At 34.6% G+C, this 16667-nt stretch overlaps 1 protein-coding gene and 1 long non-coding RNA gene across 3 annotated transcripts; one reads left to right on the forward strand and one right to left on the reverse strand.

Annotated features, from left to right (window-relative positions):
- The first annotated feature begins 238 nt into the window (after positions 1-238).
- LOC127935800 (uncharacterized) lies at positions 239-4753 on the forward strand. The gene is made up of 3 exons (XR_008148166.1): positions 239-1615; positions 2436-2468; positions 3995-4753. It is a non-coding gene; the product is annotated as an uncharacterized LOC127935800 (long non-coding RNA).
- A 1537-nt stretch (positions 4754-6290) lies between these two features.
- On the reverse strand, positions 6291-15468 carry LOC127935365 (uncharacterized). 2 transcript variants are annotated; one of them, XM_052533174.1, is made up of 3 exons: positions 15384-15468; positions 14461-14558; positions 6291-10639 (listed from the first exon to the last, which is right to left on the reverse strand). In XM_052533174.1, the coding sequence occupies exons 2-3, from the start codon at positions 14552-14554 to the stop codon at positions 6894-6896; spliced, it is 3840 nt and encodes a 1279-aa protein (XP_052389134.1). In that variant the 5' UTR covers positions 14555-14558; positions 15384-15468; the 3' UTR covers positions 6291-6893. The 2 variants fall into 2 exon arrangements, with proteins under 2 accessions (XP_052389134.1, XP_052389129.1); XM_052533169.1 differs by lacking the exons at positions 14461-14558; positions 15384-15468 and adding an exon at positions 10832-11341.
- Positions 15469-16667: the final 1199 nt, after the last annotated feature.

A 16667-nucleotide genomic window follows, 5' to 3' on the forward strand; every position in this document is an offset into this window, starting at 1 on the left:
AAAACCATTTTAAAACCATGTTAATAGCCTGTTTCCAGTCTGATTAGCAAGTAACTAGCATGTTGTTAGCATATATATATATATATATATATATATATATATATATATATATATATATATAAATTTTATCAAGCCCTGAAAAGTAGGCTAACTTTAAGTAAACTGCATATCTATTTCTTAAACCAACGGCTTCTGCAAAGAAATGTAAGACAAATAAATTAGGCCTTTCATTAAAACAACTGACCTTATTTCAACCATATTTCAACGTTGAAAGTTGGTCATGTGCTGGATGTTTTTCAACCATTCAGCTTTAAACGTTGAATCAACGTTGTTTCAACGTTGAAACCACAACTGACCTTATTTCAACCATATTTCAACATTGAAAGTTGGTCATGTGCTGGATGTTTTTCAACCATTCAGCTTTAAACGTTGAATCAACGTTGTTTCAACGTTGAAACCACAACTGACCTTATTTCAACCATATTTCAACGTTGAAGGTCGGTCATGTGCCGGCTGGGTAGCGAGTCAGTCAGTCAGTCAATAAAACGAAAAATGACCGTTAAATTTTAAATTCTGCGATCGCGCGACTCTCTGTGGAAGACAGGTGAAAGCGGGTGCTGGAGAACCGCGTGCAGATCAGAAAGCTATTGAATGAGCTTTTTTGTTATTTGACTCAATCAGACTTTGTTGATACTTTATTCACTTTGAATCAACAACTCTCAACTAAATGCTCACTCGTGTCTCTGCTAATCACATTCTGGTTTTGTTCTCGTGATATCACTATACTGCAAATTTCAAGGTAGGCATATACAGTATGCCCAGCAAGCAATAGCCGTCATTTCAACGTCTGGGTTAAATATAGACCAGATATAGTCCGGCTATGTGTAACCCACTTTTAGCCCAAATAACATTTAATCTGGATAAATGTATTTTTTTTGCAAAATAACTTGTGAGATGTATGATATTCCATCATGTACGCAGAGTCTAACGTGATTACAAGTTGTTTGGTTTACTTTATTTTACATGTTATATGTGTAGGCTGTGCGTAGCCACGATTTAGCTCGTATTCAGACCCGGCTATTGTAGCCCACTTTTTGTCAAAACTGATTAATTGTATTTTTTTGCCAGGCAGTGCATGAAATGGTTAATATTCAATCATGTTCGCATTGGTATGATATCAAGGCTCAATACGTCATTTCACGGCATGGTAGATCACGATTTAGCTCCGAATTGGACGGGCTATATGCGGTCTGCTTTAGCCCACCTGGCGAAATTATTGCAATCTGGGCTCAGATATAGACCAGCGACCTAGAATATTAGTCTTTGAAATGTTTTCGCTTACACAGCTTAATATATATTTTCTGTCAAACATTCATACACAATCTACGATAAAAATATCTAATCAAATGCAATTGCATTTCCCAACCGCTAGATGGCACAATTGAAACACTACTGAGACATGTCTACTGGAACTAATGCCATTGCGTGACTAGATCACTTAAGCCAAATCTCGCGATAAACATTTCCGCCATTTTATTTTACACGAGGCAGCTGTCGGAGTGCAACGGGTGAGCAACAGTCTGAGTGAAAACCTTCACATTTCTACTTCGATCTTGTAAGTATGCGTGTTATTTTTGATATGTTTATTGTTTAAATTAGTTAGCTGTTATAATGTGTAGAAACCGTGACATTTTAACATTAACATTGCAGAGTACTACTTTTCTCCAAAAAGTTAACGTTACCTTGCACAAATGTATCTAAATTCAATGAATGTGGTAAGCATGAAACTATGAAACTTATCATTACTATTTTTTTATTATTATAAAGATACCAGTATTTATTTGTATTTAAATTAGAGTTGATTTAAAGCAAATTCAAAAGTACTTTACATAAAATTTAACAGCAGCATAGTGCAACATGAAAAAAAAAAAAAATCCTCTCCATTTAATAAAAGGTAGTGGCAAACATAAAGTCTTTAAACTAGTTTGTAAATAATTAAAATATGCAGCATACATTCAGTTTTCAGTGAATTTGTTTCAGATATAAATTTGAATGCTGCTTCTCCATGTTTTGTTTTGACTTTGGAGATATAAAAGTAGCTGGGTACTGTCCCAGATGTCCTGAGAGGTCTGCTCTGGATGGTTCATAGTGCATCAGAAGATTAGAAATTTACTTTGGCCTTCAAATGTTAATTTAATAACCAACTGTAGTTTTTGGATATTAATTTTTTGACAGACAGATAGCCAGTGTAAAAACCTCAGAACTGGAGTGATGTAATCCACTTTATTTGATTTAAAGACACTGTTTATTGGAAATTATCCTGCAATCAGTCAACAAAGTACAGCAATTGAATATACAGAACACTTGTCAGTGACTACCATTACATGTCTTGTTACCAACATTCATCAAAATATATTTTTTTGTGTGTTCAACAGAAGAAAGCCATACAGGTTTGGAACCAAGTGAAAGTGAGTAAATGATTACATGTTGTTGTTTTTTATTTTATTTTTTTATTTTTTTTAAGTGAACTACGCCTATAAGTATTTTTTATGTTTATTAGAGTTATATGAGTAAGTGATAAAGAATGATTTATAATGATAGTTCACTTTGAAATTAAATTGATATGTTTAAGCTTACCTTATGGGCATCCAAGATGTAGGTGTCTTTGTTTCCGCAGTAGTTTCAACTTTTATATTTTTAGGTCAAACTGTTCTTGTCTGTCAGTCATATAATGCAGGTCTATATGGTCACCACCTGAAAGAGCATGCACAGAGAAGTCCAAATTAAACAATTCCCCACCATACACACTGATAGCCTAAGACACGAAACGAGCGGTTTGTGTCAGAAAACGAACAGTATTTATATCGTTTTACCTCTTATAACACAGCAACGTCGAAGTGATCTGAGGGCGCGCGTGCTTCGGTGTGTGTGCATTCTGGGCTGGCTTAGTCTAAGTGCGGCGCTTGCGCAAATTAAGCCAGAACGCGGACGCATCACACACCTGGAAGCACGCGTGCCCTCATATCACTTGGACGTGGCTGTGTACAAGAGGTAAAAACGATATAAATACTGTTCATTTTCTCACACAGACTGCTCGTTTCGTGTCTTAGTCCATCAATGTGTACTTACAATGGGGAATTGTTTAATTTGGACTTCTCTGTGCATGGCCTTTTTAGGTGGTGACCATAGACCTGCATTATATGACTGACAGACAAGAATAGTTTGACCTAAAAAATTGAAACTACTGCGGAAACAAAGACGCCTACATCTTGGACGTTCTTAAGGTAAGCTAAAACATACCAAAATTTAATTTTGAAGTGAACTATCCCTTTAAACTTGAGGGAAGAACTAAAGTAGAAATGAAAATAAAATCTGTTTTCACCTTCATTAGAATGATAATTTAAAAACAATAGTGTATTTCAGTTTCAAAACACATTATGGTAGTAGTCAGACATGTCTTGGGATAACAGTGTTACATAATCAATTATAATGTTAATTTTATTTCCATATTCAGAAGTTATGGATCCCAAATATCTAAGAGAATGGCGTCGCTTGAGAGATCGAGTTAATGCTCTCGCTGAAAATTGATAGGTCATTTTCATTGCCATTTAAGTGAAATTACAGAACTTGCATATATGAGCTTGATAAAAATGAACATTCGAGAAGAAAATGTCAGATATATATGTATATGTGTGTGTCTATATAGCCTATATATATATATATATATGCCTTGTACAGAATTGTTCAATACGCGTATCGTTACACGCCGTATTGCATCACCACTAAGCGAGCAAAAATGTTCAATTATTGATATTAATTATAATATTGATATAAATTATTGTCTATATTGATATAAATTATATAGTCTCAATCTATATTCTGTTAACTCTATCTATTAAATCATCCTAGCAAAAGTGATTGACTAATTAGTTAAAAAGGATTGTCAACAATGTTTTTTTTGAGCAATAATTCTTTCCTTTTTCTCATTTGGCAGACGCAGTGATGACCAGCTTTCCATCAGCTACGGAATGTGAAATAAAAAATGCTATTTCTAATCATTTCAAACAAGCACCAGGGAGGGCAGGGGGTGGGGGTTATGGATCTAAAGTAAACAGTTAATTCTTAAAAATTAATTGTTTTACATATTTTTCCAATGTTTTATTTGTTCATTTTTATGTTTGAATGTTGTCCAAGTTGTTGTTGTCTATATAATTGTTCAAAATAAATCCCTTTATATTCAATTAGTTTGGATGGATTTTAATTTATGAGAACCTGTTATATTTGAGTGAAAAGAATCCTTATGCCTCTTTTTGTTGTCTATTACATGTATATGTAGTGTAATGGATGACTAGTCTATTCTTGGGCTATGGTTAGACGTCTATTAGATTTTCACTGACAGCCCAAAATCAGCCTTGTTTTAGCCTAGACCCATATTGCCTGTCTATTAGACGTATGTAGTTGTTTAGCGGTCTAATTGATGACTAGTCTATTCTTGGGCTATGTTTAGACGTCTATTGGACGTATAAATATAGTCGTTCAATAGCTGTCTGATTGTCTATTCTTGGGCTATGGTTAGACATCTATTAGACGTATATATGTAGTCATTTAATAGCTGTCTATTCTTGGGGTATGTTTAGACGTCTATTAGATTTTCACTGACAGCCCAAAATTAGCCTCGATTTAGCCTAGACGTCTCGGCTGTGTTTAGACGGCTATTAGACGTCTATTAGACGCAAAATTGCTTGCTGGGTGGAATCTGCACCATCTCGTTTAAACGACATTTAGCACACCTTGCTAATAGTACTACTTCGGATGGTCAGTTTCATTAGCAACGGCCAGTTTCTCTTCTGCTCTTCAAGAACTCAAAATGTAGTTTGATTCTAGTCATATTAGCATATTCTGTTTAAGATTTAGTTTATTTTAGAGTTGTCAGCAAATGTGTGACCTGTTGACCATACTATAGTGGGCGTGGCAGATTGTGCACAATATTAAATATTATTACACCTTAGTTATGTTGACATATAAGGTAATGTTGATTTTATTCTAATATGTTTATTTTATTGTCATTTCACACATCATAGACCATATGTATTTATTTTTTCCAACATGAAATTTTCTATAAAGTATTTCCATAATAATAATAATAACTTATTAATTAATAATAATAACATTTAATAATTATTCTCAATGATTAAATGTTAAACAAAAGATCAATACATTACCCATCAATACATTACAACACCTATCAATTAGGTAATTAAATTAAGTATGTAAAGAGTTATTGAGCAAAAGAAGAAGTAGTATGGCACATTTCTATTCATTGCACTGTTAAGAATTTCTTGTGTGTTAATCATGAACCTACTCTGAGTTGACCAAACTAATTTCTGGATGCGTTTTTGATGCAGCATACCTCAAGAAACAAGATTTAATCAAACAAAAGTTTAGACTATATGACAGTGTTAACCTTGCTTTCTTGAACACCCCCCAGAACACACTTCCTTACTTATATTAGGTTTTTGTTTTTTGCTGAAAACAAAACGGTACGCTTAAAACAATATATATTTTTGACATTTAAAAACAAAACATCCCCAAACTCCCCTTTAAATAAATTTAAAAAAAATCACCTAAAGGCGAATCCCACCCACCCATGTTTTCTGAAATTGAATTCAGGCACTGTATCCATTGGTTACACAAGAATCAACAAGTAACACATATTAAGTAGATAAAGTAACCGTAATATTATTCACATAACATCTTTGAATTACGTTATTTTGAAGTCATCAAATCAAGTATTCTCAAAATGTTTTTTAATGGTCTTCTGACAGGGTTTCATATATTTTTTGTCAGTTCACTGAATAGAATTAGCAAGCTAGTTATCTAGCTAACAAACTATTACTAAGCAATTGAACATGTTAGCATGTTAAATGCTAAGCCTGCTCCTGAAATAGAAAGTTTACCAACCCTCATGTCATCCCCAGTGTATAGGATTTTCTTTCTTCACATGAACACAAAGAAAGATTTGTATGCATAGACTCATACATTTTTTATTTTCCAAAAATTTTTGTTTGTGTTTATCTGAGAAAAAAAGTCATCTTTCTCCTTCCCTGAACAATAAAAGCTGTCTTTTATGCTTCATATTTGTTTTTATTTCCCTGATCATTATACAGATTTATACCATTCTACTTGTTAATGTATATTTCAAGTCATGTTGTCATAGCTAATATAGCTCCTGTAGCTTATATCAACATTTTTAATAAATATAAAATAATGATAATTCATAGCCAAAAATGTTTTATCTGGAACAGTTTTAATTGTACAATTCACAAAGTTGAGAACATTTCTTTTAAAACAATATTATTACTAATAACAAAAATCATCATTATCATTTTAAAGGGCATATGTAGCATTAATTATAACAATTGCATATAAATTTAAACAGTAGTAAATTGTCAGGGAATTGTGAAAAATTAACGTACTGACAAGCATTGTGGTGATACAGTACAATGTCTACCATAACAAAAATCCATATTTCTTCATTTCAAAATGTTTTATGCAATACGAATACAAATTGAAGGAAAAACATGAAATCATAAATTGTGTTTTTATCGAATTAGTAAATTACAGAATTTAAATGTTTGCATGATTTCAGAAGACCAAACTAAAGACAATTAATTATTTTACATTTACCTGCAGTATGTTTTTCAGATGCTTTTATCCAAAGTAACTTAAAGAGCATTTAATCAAAAAAAAAGCACATATACATGTATGTCGTTGACAAATTTTACTTTATCATTAAAAGGACAAAAATCAGCCTAAAGTTACTCTTAAATTCCGTTTTCTTGATGTTCTCTTTTCTTGATTAGGTTCGATCCATGAATGAAGGCTATAAGTAGTTATAAGGCGCTAACAGCTTTCTTCATTTTCAGAACTTTCAGGGCGACAGTCTTCATTCGCTTCTCTCTCTCCACCATGATTTTCCGCTCTTTTTCAAGCAAATTTTCCCCTTTAGCAATCTTTTCCAGGATAAGAGTTTCTTGTTTCATGTTCTCAAGTCCAACAATGCGGTCCTCAAAGCCAGGACTTTTTTCCTCTTTCTCGGTTTTTATCAGGATTTCTAGATATTCGGCTGTGGAGAGAGATTTGGGCTTCAGTGCAATTTCATCTAGCCTTCTTATGCAATCAGAGGACAATCTGATCAACTTCATTAGTTTTTCCTCAATCCCAAGGAATTCCATTTCAAGTGCATCAAGTATTTGCTTTGTGTCCATGAACTTTCCTTTAGCTTCCATGAAGTTGTCTTTTAGCTCTTTAATGGATTTTGTCTCTGTTATTGTTTCATATGTCCACATGAAATTTTCCCTTGAATGAGCAGAGTGATGGCAGTTTTCAGGGCAGATATTGCAGTGGTCATTCTCCATCACAGCACAAGTTTGCACAGAGTCTCCTTCAGGGAGGAAGCAGTTGGAGTGGCATGTGAAGAAGCAGTTGTTGCAGTTCATGGTAAAACAGTTTACAGGGGTTCTTTTTGCTTTCACCACCTCTACCTCTTGTTCGAAATTCACACTTTTTCCCATGTTCACACTCTCATTTTCCAAACAATGCTTAAATTTTTTGATCTCATTCAGTTTGGAGAGACCAGCAGTTATTTGAGGGGTCAGACTTGTCATGGCTTTCTCAAGGCGCTCTCGTTCCTCTAAGACCTTTATAGTCATGGACAGATCTTTACTTTCAATGGTCCCCAGTGTCTTGAAAAAAGCCTTCATCTGTTTAAAGGTTTTGTCCCAGACGAGCTCAGTCAATTTATCTCCTCCATCATCATCATCATCATCTGAATCATTGTCAGAGGTTTTCAGCTCTTCTACATTTTTGTCTGCATACACAGCTGAATTGTTGAACTTGAAATGGGTGGGCTGTCCCTTTTTATTCTTTTGACAGGGCAGATCTGCTGCTTTGATGGCTTCTAGAACTGGGGTGTCTTTACCATCTGCAAATGTCACCAAAATGATGATGTTCTCCACAACATTTTTGCCAAAAATGGATAAAACTGAGTCAAAGATGTACTTCTGGGTGGCACTCAGGCGGGAAAGAGAGGATTGGACAACGAAGCAGATGGCATCAATGTGATCGATTCCCAAAGGGCTACAAAGAAAGCTTTTGACCTGCTCTGTAATAAGTTTATCATGTGCGATTCCTCTTGTATCACCAAATCCTGGTGTGTCTACAATTGTGAGAGAATAGGGAATTTGAAAGCCAGGCTGATTGTACAGCTCGAAAGATGAGACGATAGATGTCTGACTCTCGGCCTGTGTGCGATTGGTCACTTCATTGATCAGTTTGAATCGATATGCATCCTGCCATTTTACACCTAGTATGTAATTGACCATCACATTGATGAGCGTGGTTTTTCCTGCACCTGTTGATCCCACAAGAAGAATTACTTTGTTTTTCACATCTTCCACCTTTCTCCCAAAAACATACTGATTAAAACTTATATTCTCTGCCATTTTTTTGTGTAGCTTCAGTGAATGGATTGACGGATTGCCCTTTTTTATTCGTAAAGATTGATTCAAGAACAACCCACTCCCATCCTTATTTGATTCTTTAACCTTAAAACTGGCCGAAAACAAAGCTTCAGGACTGGGTAGACTCTCTCCATCATTTCCACAGTTTGCAAAAACTCTGACTGTGTAAATTGTGTCTTCTTTCAGTGGCTGAAGAGTGCACTCCCTGTTTGTAGATTTCACAGACTTCCAAGGCCTTTCACTTTCATGATCCTTTGAGCATTCTCTGAACTCCAACACGTATCCAGTGACCAGAACATCCTCACCCACAGATAAAGGAACATCCCAGACTACAGTTGCTGAATCAGATTCTCCTTTTTTCACTGTAGGTGCTCCAGGAGGAGCACATGGACGAGTCCTGAAGAATGATGTTGTTTCACTTGTCAGACTTACTCCTGGACGACACACAGCCTTGCAGGTAAAACAATATTCTTTATGTGGTTTTAACTGATTGACAGTGACTTGATCAGAAACCCCATTAGTATCCACATTTGTCCATTCAGAGCTCTGTGCAGACTGATATGAAATACAGTACGAGTCCACACAGCTAACCCCACGGTCAGGAGGTTTGATTTGCAGATGTATGCAGTCATGCTCAGCACTCAAGCAAACTGGCATTGGTGGTTTTGAGGGAAGCTCATACTGTGAACTGATGAGTCTACCTCTTTCATAAACATGAATTGAAGAGGCAGTGCTGAGTTCATCTGGGATTGATGCAATGCAGAAGTCAATGTTCTTTCTTCCTTTATTGGCTTCTTTAAAATCTAGGAAGGCCTGTATGGTTGCCCTGGTCAATGTAGTTGCATCTCCTGATGAAAACCATTTCTCCGTCTTCTTTGAGGAGTTTTGATCAAAACTTATCTGCTCTCCATTGTTACAGGATTGTGCCTTCAGGTAATTCTCCAAGTCTGAAAGGTATGGTTCCTTTTTATTTAAGGAGGTGAGTGCAAAAGCGATCACATAGTTATTGGATGCTTTCAAGACAACTTTATCCAAGTCGTTGCTGGATGAAAGAACAGGGACATCTTTCATGATGTCAATGTATGATCTAACAACATTCATCTCTCGCTCTCGCTCACTTAGATACTTGGTTATTAGAGCACCCTTAAATGGAGATCTTTCTTTGTCATTCAGGGCATCAATAAGCTCCTGTTCTTCTTTTCCTCCGCCCCTTATGGATGGAAGAAGCCTGCAGAGATGTTTCTGAAAAACTATTTTGTACTCTGAACAGAGGTCTTTACAATTACTGATCTTAGCTGTAATTTCAGGGAATTGAATGGCAGTGTTGTCCCTCATTATATCTTTACATTGAATGTCACAATTATGCAGTTCATTCATGATCCGTTGGGCACGTCGTAATAGGCTAACACTGATCTCCCTGACTAACTGAGCGGCTGCTGAATCTAGTTTTCTCAGAGGGTAAAGCCACACTGTCATGGGCACAGCATTCTCTCCATGTTCACCCAACATTTTTGGTAGCTCTGAGTACACCTTGATGGCATCGACATAGGAGACTGGATTGTTTTCCAGAGCAAAATCTCCATGAAAAGTGCAGCTGAACTTGTCAATTTTTTCTTGTTCCATTTCATTCATTTTTAAAGATGCCTGACCCTCTACTGATATTAAAGGTATATTTTTGATTGATGCTTGGAGGTCACCTTGTATTTTTTGATGGTTTTCATTGGACGAAACCTCACGATCAAAAATAAAGAATGCTTGAGCTCCATACAGTAGAGCTGTAACAACATGTGTGGCCGAGCTCTCCTGAAATACATTGCAGTGCTTTACGTTCCCTGCCCCAAGATGCTCCATAGTTAACTGCTCAAAGCGTGAGGTTGTATAATACTGTAAGGTGACTCGAGACTGATGTTTTGATGACTTCTTGTTATTTAAATAGTCTGCTGATCCTTTCACACTGACTAATCCACACAGAAAGCTGGCTTCAAGAGATGCAGAGACATTAAGAGCTTTGGCTTTGTCTTCACTTGAATCTGTGGCAATAATTTTGAAGTCAGTGTTTGGCTGTGGCCTTACATTAATATTCTTCTGCAGCATCTCAGCATCCCAAAGTGTTATTCCTAAAAAAGAAATAATAATAATTTTAAAACACACACGCACATATATGTATGTATGTGTATATATATATATATATATATATATATATATATATATATATATGGTAAAGCCATGTGTGACAAACTAAGGACACTCTTCCTTTAAATATAGGAATTAAAAAGGTAAGTAACAGTGAGGCACTGCTAATCAAATACCTTTGATTAACTGATCATCAGCAAGTGTGAGCACCTCTATAAAAGCAAATGTTTTGGCCGTTTGCTGGTCTGGAGCTTTCAGATGTGTGTTAACAATGCCAAAGAGGAAAGACATCAGCAATGATCTTACAGAAGCAATTGTTGCTGCCTTCAAACTGGGAAGGGTAATTACGCCATTACCGAACAATTTTTTAGAAGTCCATCATTCCACAGTGAGAAAGATTATTCACAAGTGGAAGACATTCAAGAAAGAAACCAATCCTCCCACGATCGTAAATTGCAGAGAACCAAGTAAGTATGGCATGCTTGGAAGGGTTGACAGAAGAAAGCCTCTTCTCTCTAAAAAAACATGGCAGGATAGCTTAGGTTTGTAAAGTTGAATCTGAACAAACCATAAGACTTCTAGAACAATCTCCTTTGAAGAGACGAGACCAAAGTGAAGATGTTTGGCCATAATGCACACTGCAACATTTGGTGAAAGCCAGCATATCAGCCTCATATGAAAAGTCAAGCATGCTGGTGAATGGCTGATGATTTTAGGCTAGATTTGTGGTGACAGGACCAGGGCACCTTACAGTCATTGAGTCCACCCCTGTATTCCAAAGTATAGAGTCAGATGTGAGGCCATCCGTCTGACAGCTAAAGCTTGGCCAAAATTGGGTCATGCAATAGGACAATGATCCCAAGCACACCAGCAAATCTACAAAAGAACACAACAAAATAATTAAGGTGTTGCAATAGCCCATTCAAAGTCCAGACCTCATCCCAGAGCCAATCCTCCCTAATCACAAAATACTGTACGCAAGCAACATTTTAATATTAGTGATAACAGAACTCCTTTTCCAAACATTTCAACATCTGTTTCACTCTACTTCCTGTATTCCTTAAAACGACTGTCATGGCAGACACCCAAATCCACTATAATAAAAAAAATACTGTTTCTGTGTCACAGAATGTAGTTTAAAGAGTTTTATGTGAATACTTGTTTAGACAAATATTTGAAAATTTCCTTCAATGTTTTCGGAGATGTGAACTTCAGGGAGTCAGAGGCCATTCAGCACTCATGAATTCACAGAGAGCAAACCTCACCTTGTCCAGATCTATGGAATTTGCCACTGGCTCTGATGCTTCTACAAGTAGTTAAAACTTGAGATATAATTTGTTTTGAGTAAATCTAACGGCAATCTTTGGTCTTGTTAATCTGTTATTTGTTTATCTCACAAGAGATTGAAACAGCGTTATAAACAAAGTAATTATTTTTACTTTCAGCAATAGCTTGTGAGATGCAGCCAACAAATGCAGTGAGCAGCGCTGTGACTGGAAATCATTAACAGATGACGGAACATTAGCCTACTACAAAGATAGCCTATTGCTTTCCTCATCAGACATTCCAACTCATGTTCTATTGTGAATATGAGATTGAGCTGAAGAATGAACGCTGTATCAGATGCAGGTAAACAATCGCTCAGTCATTCTCTTTCCCATAATACTCAACTCCACATAATACATTGCTTTTACAGCAATATAATAAGTTTTTAATGAAGCAACTCAATTTTCCTTTGTTACTAGTTCTAAAGTCACATTTTCTAATTAGTAATGAGTGCTTGAGCTCAGCTGTTAAACTTTCAAACTGAGATTTGAGTTTGTGGCAGAAATCAGTAGTTCTGCACAAAAGAGGGGTTTTAGAGACAGAGTTTACAGTAACCGCATTTATTTATCAGTGTCAGAACTGTTTAATGTTACAAAATAACAAAATAACATTACAAAATAAAACTCATATATAAAAAGTTTTGTCTGTGATTTTGTATAGCTCTGAAAAGGAAAATTATTTCCACAGAGCAGTTTCAAGTAAACTGACAGTCCACCACAACAGTCCACCAGTGTCACTGGGCCAATGTCAGGACTGTCTGATGTTGTATTCCAAAATAAAAGCCCTCCAAACTCATCCAGGTATATGACCAATTTTATCTTTGGTTATGGATAGCTGTAAATATGAAACTCAGTTTTCACAGACCATTTTTAATTTCAGACTGAAACAAACAAAATTATTAATGAAACTAATAAAAATGTAACTAAATTTTATTGCAAATTTGAAAACAATATTAAAATAAAATAAATGTAAAAATGCAAAACTATATTTACACATACATAACTGCATTAAAGAAATGTAATGATTTTAAACATTTACATTTTTAACAGTAAGGCACTGACAGTGCAACTAGTTTGAATATATATATATATATATATATATATATATATATACATGACTGTGAATGAAAAATGTCACATACTGGTGGCATATTTACATAGGCTACATATTTAAAACATTAAATACAGATAAATAGAGGTGCATTCTGATCTTATTCATCAGATCTTACACATACTTCAGCATCGCAATTAGTTTAGAACACTGACACTCTGTTGTGAAGTCACGTAGCCTTTGTTTACCAGCCACTGCTTTATCACATCGGATTATGTTGGATTAAAACTTTTCCAAAACACATTTGGAAAAACTTGGAGTTTGGAAGATTCTGCACACAGTGAATATCTCTTCTCCTATCTTGAAATCCTCCCACAGACTCTCATTTTGATAGACATTTAAGTCAACTATGATTACAGCACATTGACAATATACATAACCAGAAATAAATTAGCCATATTATTTAAACATGGAAGGGCATCCCAAAGCTCAATGAAAGTAGTTCATTGATTCTATGTAGGCCCTACTGGGTTAACACCATGCTTTTCCAATCAGGAGGATAGGATTGTTTTCCTCACGCTGACTCATGCTATGACCCTATATCTATGATGGATTTGCCTGCAGCCAAAACTATTTATTCTGGAACAAATAGATTAATGTTTAAAGATCAACCATTAGATATACCCAAAATGAATTATATCTCACGTTAAACCAATATAGACATCCGAGCCAGTGGCAAATTCCAGAAGAGCTGGAGGAGCCTAAAAATCATCAGTGTCATTCTGTGACACAACAACAGTAGTATTTCTTATTTCTATTTTAGTGGATTTTGGGCATCTGCCATGAGACTCACTGTGACAAATGCTAAAGTAGTGCTGCAAGCGGAGTGATACAAATGGTGAAGCTGTTAACGTGGTAATATTGGGTGAATTTCAGATTGGAGGACCTGAAAGAACTGTTGTTTAAATTAAATATGTTTGAAGGCAAAGTTAAGAAAGCAGTTGCTAGCAAGCAGCAAGTTCAAACTAGACCAATATTTGGGATACTGTACAGTCATACCACTTATTTCATAGCATTTCATCATATAAATGATTATTGTGATAAAAGGTATTATCAGTTTGTTAGTTATATTATAATCAATTACAGCGTACAAAGCAATAGTCTCAAAATGGCAGCAACTGTCCCAGTGCACCAGAGAATATTATAATATGATCATGTTATTATTTGAAATAATAATAACAACAATATATTGTCATAATATTAACATAATAAATGAAATATATATATAAAATGCAAAAATATTGATGTAAATGCCTAAACTTTTTGACTATGTGTAGTTTTTGTTCATTTTGTCATGGCAGAAGAATCAGTAACATGTTTAGTTAATTATAAATGAAGCTAATTTAAAAGATCTTGGAAATGTTTTTACCTGGAATGAGGAGATCTCTTCGGCAGTCATAAAGCATTCCTAATTGAAAAGGGCGGCCAAGACAAGCAAGTTCGATGGTCTCAGAGTCCGACATCTTTCTAAAAGTTGACAAAATAAGCCTTAATATAGCCTTATATAACTTTAGATCATTGTTTTTTGAAATGTGTTTAGAAATATTTAGAAGTATTTTTTTCTTTCAGTTGGTAACCAAACTTGAAATAATTAATTAAATAGAACCTGATATAATGAATCAACTCAGAATTGAGCAATTTTCATATCTGAAAAGTGGATTTCAATAGGCCAGTATTGTGCTCAATGGAATTTTTATTCTCGTTGTTTTGCTTTTATATTTGATTGATTGAGGTTTTGATATAAATAAATAATATACTGGGCAGTGTGGGCAATATTGAAATCCACTTTTCCACTTATATATTTGTAATTTCATGTTGTTACTAGTAATGACTCTTTTTGTGTTGGGAAAGGTGGAAGAAAATCATGCAGGTGTGGCACTACATAAGGGTAAGTAAATGATACATAAAATTGATTATCTTAGTTATGTTTGCATTATAGTTTTAAACATATCTACATACATTAATATTGAAAGTGTAGGACAAGTCTAAGACAATAAATGCTATACACTTAAAGGGCATTTTAACAGTAGTAAATTTAACTGTTGAGGGCATGGTAAAAAAATTCAAAATAACTTTCATTTAACAAGAAGAACAGTTGCTAGTTTTCAGAAAAAAACTACTGAACATAGACGGATTTTTCACCTCTATAAACACCTTCAAATATAACAATAAATCAATAAAATTATGAAGTCTAGCAATTATTTAGCAATTACTAGATCATTATATGTAAAGGAGACCTAATTTCACTTATGCCCCAGCATTTCAGAGATAAAATCATTTAATATTCCATACCTTTTTTATCCAGTGTATTATTTCAGAATGATTGTCCTTTTCAGTCCGAGTCTCAGTCACTGATCATTGTGAACTGATTGCTGGGGTTTTATAGAGTTAAGTAAGGCCACACCTTCAAACAATGTGTTTGGGCAAGTGACAAGTCTCTTAAATACAAAATAAAATTGTGTAAACATGGTCTGAAAGTGTTTGTACTCTGACGTGTTGCTTGTGGGAACAAATAGACAAAATTATAAATGTGTGTGTGTGTGTGTGTGTGCGTGTATATGTATGTATATATATATATATATATATATATATATATATATATATATATATATATATATATATATATATATATATATATATATATATGTGTGTGAGTATAAACCAAGGTTTCTAGGTCTTTATATGTACAAAGATTTTTGTACTGCAGTCACAGCTATATAATTTCACAAAACAACTGAAAAAAAAAATAGTTATGTTTAAATGGAGTAATATCTGATCTGGTCACACTTTTAATTAGCTTTAATTGTTATTAACTTTTAAATCTCCATACTACAGATTAATGAGAGTTTTAGGCCTGTATTTGTTTCCCTTAAAAAACCTGCAGTGTAAAAATTATTTAACTGTTTGCAAGATTTTTGGTTACATCAATTGAAATTATAACGATTTCTATAGTTGATTTTGTTTATGAGTAAGTCTAGACCACCATTTTAACTTTACTTAAAAGGTACACTCTGGTCATTCGTCCTTTGGCATTTACATAACAAAACAAGATTTGGCTTATTACATTTTTTTAGTAGGTCAAAACAACAGCTACTTGACCATGCAAAATATTTTTCAGATATATGTCTTGAAGGACTTGTGATGTTGTGATGGACTGATATTAATGTGCTTTTGAGCAATATCCCCTTCCCACACTGCCCTTCAAGGTAAAGTCAACCAAGCAAGAGCTTGTGTGCAAATATTTTTCTTAAATGTCTGTATGTTTGCTGATGTATGGTTTCCTGTTTCATTACTTCTGGATTTTTGTATTATAAAAAAACTTTCATGAAGTTGGATTTAAAGTTTCGTTTTGAGCCCATGTGTCACTGTAACAATATCCAAGTTTTGCTTCCTTTTTCCCTGAAAGTCATGTCAGTTATTTTTTATATATATTTAGATCATCTTGCTCTGTTCCTGTGAGTACTTTTGCTTCCTTGTTTCTTGAATATCATTCCACTGATTCTTTACATTTCCAATCTGCATTCAGATCATATATACTGTACACTCTCACACACAAGCTTCTGGAGGACACATATG

This window comes from Carassius gibelio, chromosome A2 (assembly GCF_023724105.1).
Source record: "Carassius gibelio isolate Cgi1373 ecotype wild population from Czech Republic chromosome A2, carGib1.2-hapl.c, whole genome shotgun sequence".
In the NCBI taxonomy this organism is placed as follows: domain Eukaryota; kingdom Metazoa; phylum Chordata; class Actinopteri; order Cypriniformes; family Cyprinidae; genus Carassius; species Carassius gibelio.

What these genes read in the sequence shown, in the direction of transcription:
- LOC127935365 (XM_052533169.1), bottom strand. Translation starts at nt 10,946, where the DNA reads ATGTCTTTCCTCTTTGGCATTGTTAACACACATCTGAAAGCTCCAGAC. An exon ending in TGATGATCAGTTAATCAAAG is followed by an intron (nt 10,640 to 10,831) that starts GTATTTGATTAG and finishes TTTCTTTTTTAG; the next exon opens with GAATAACACTTTGGGATGCT.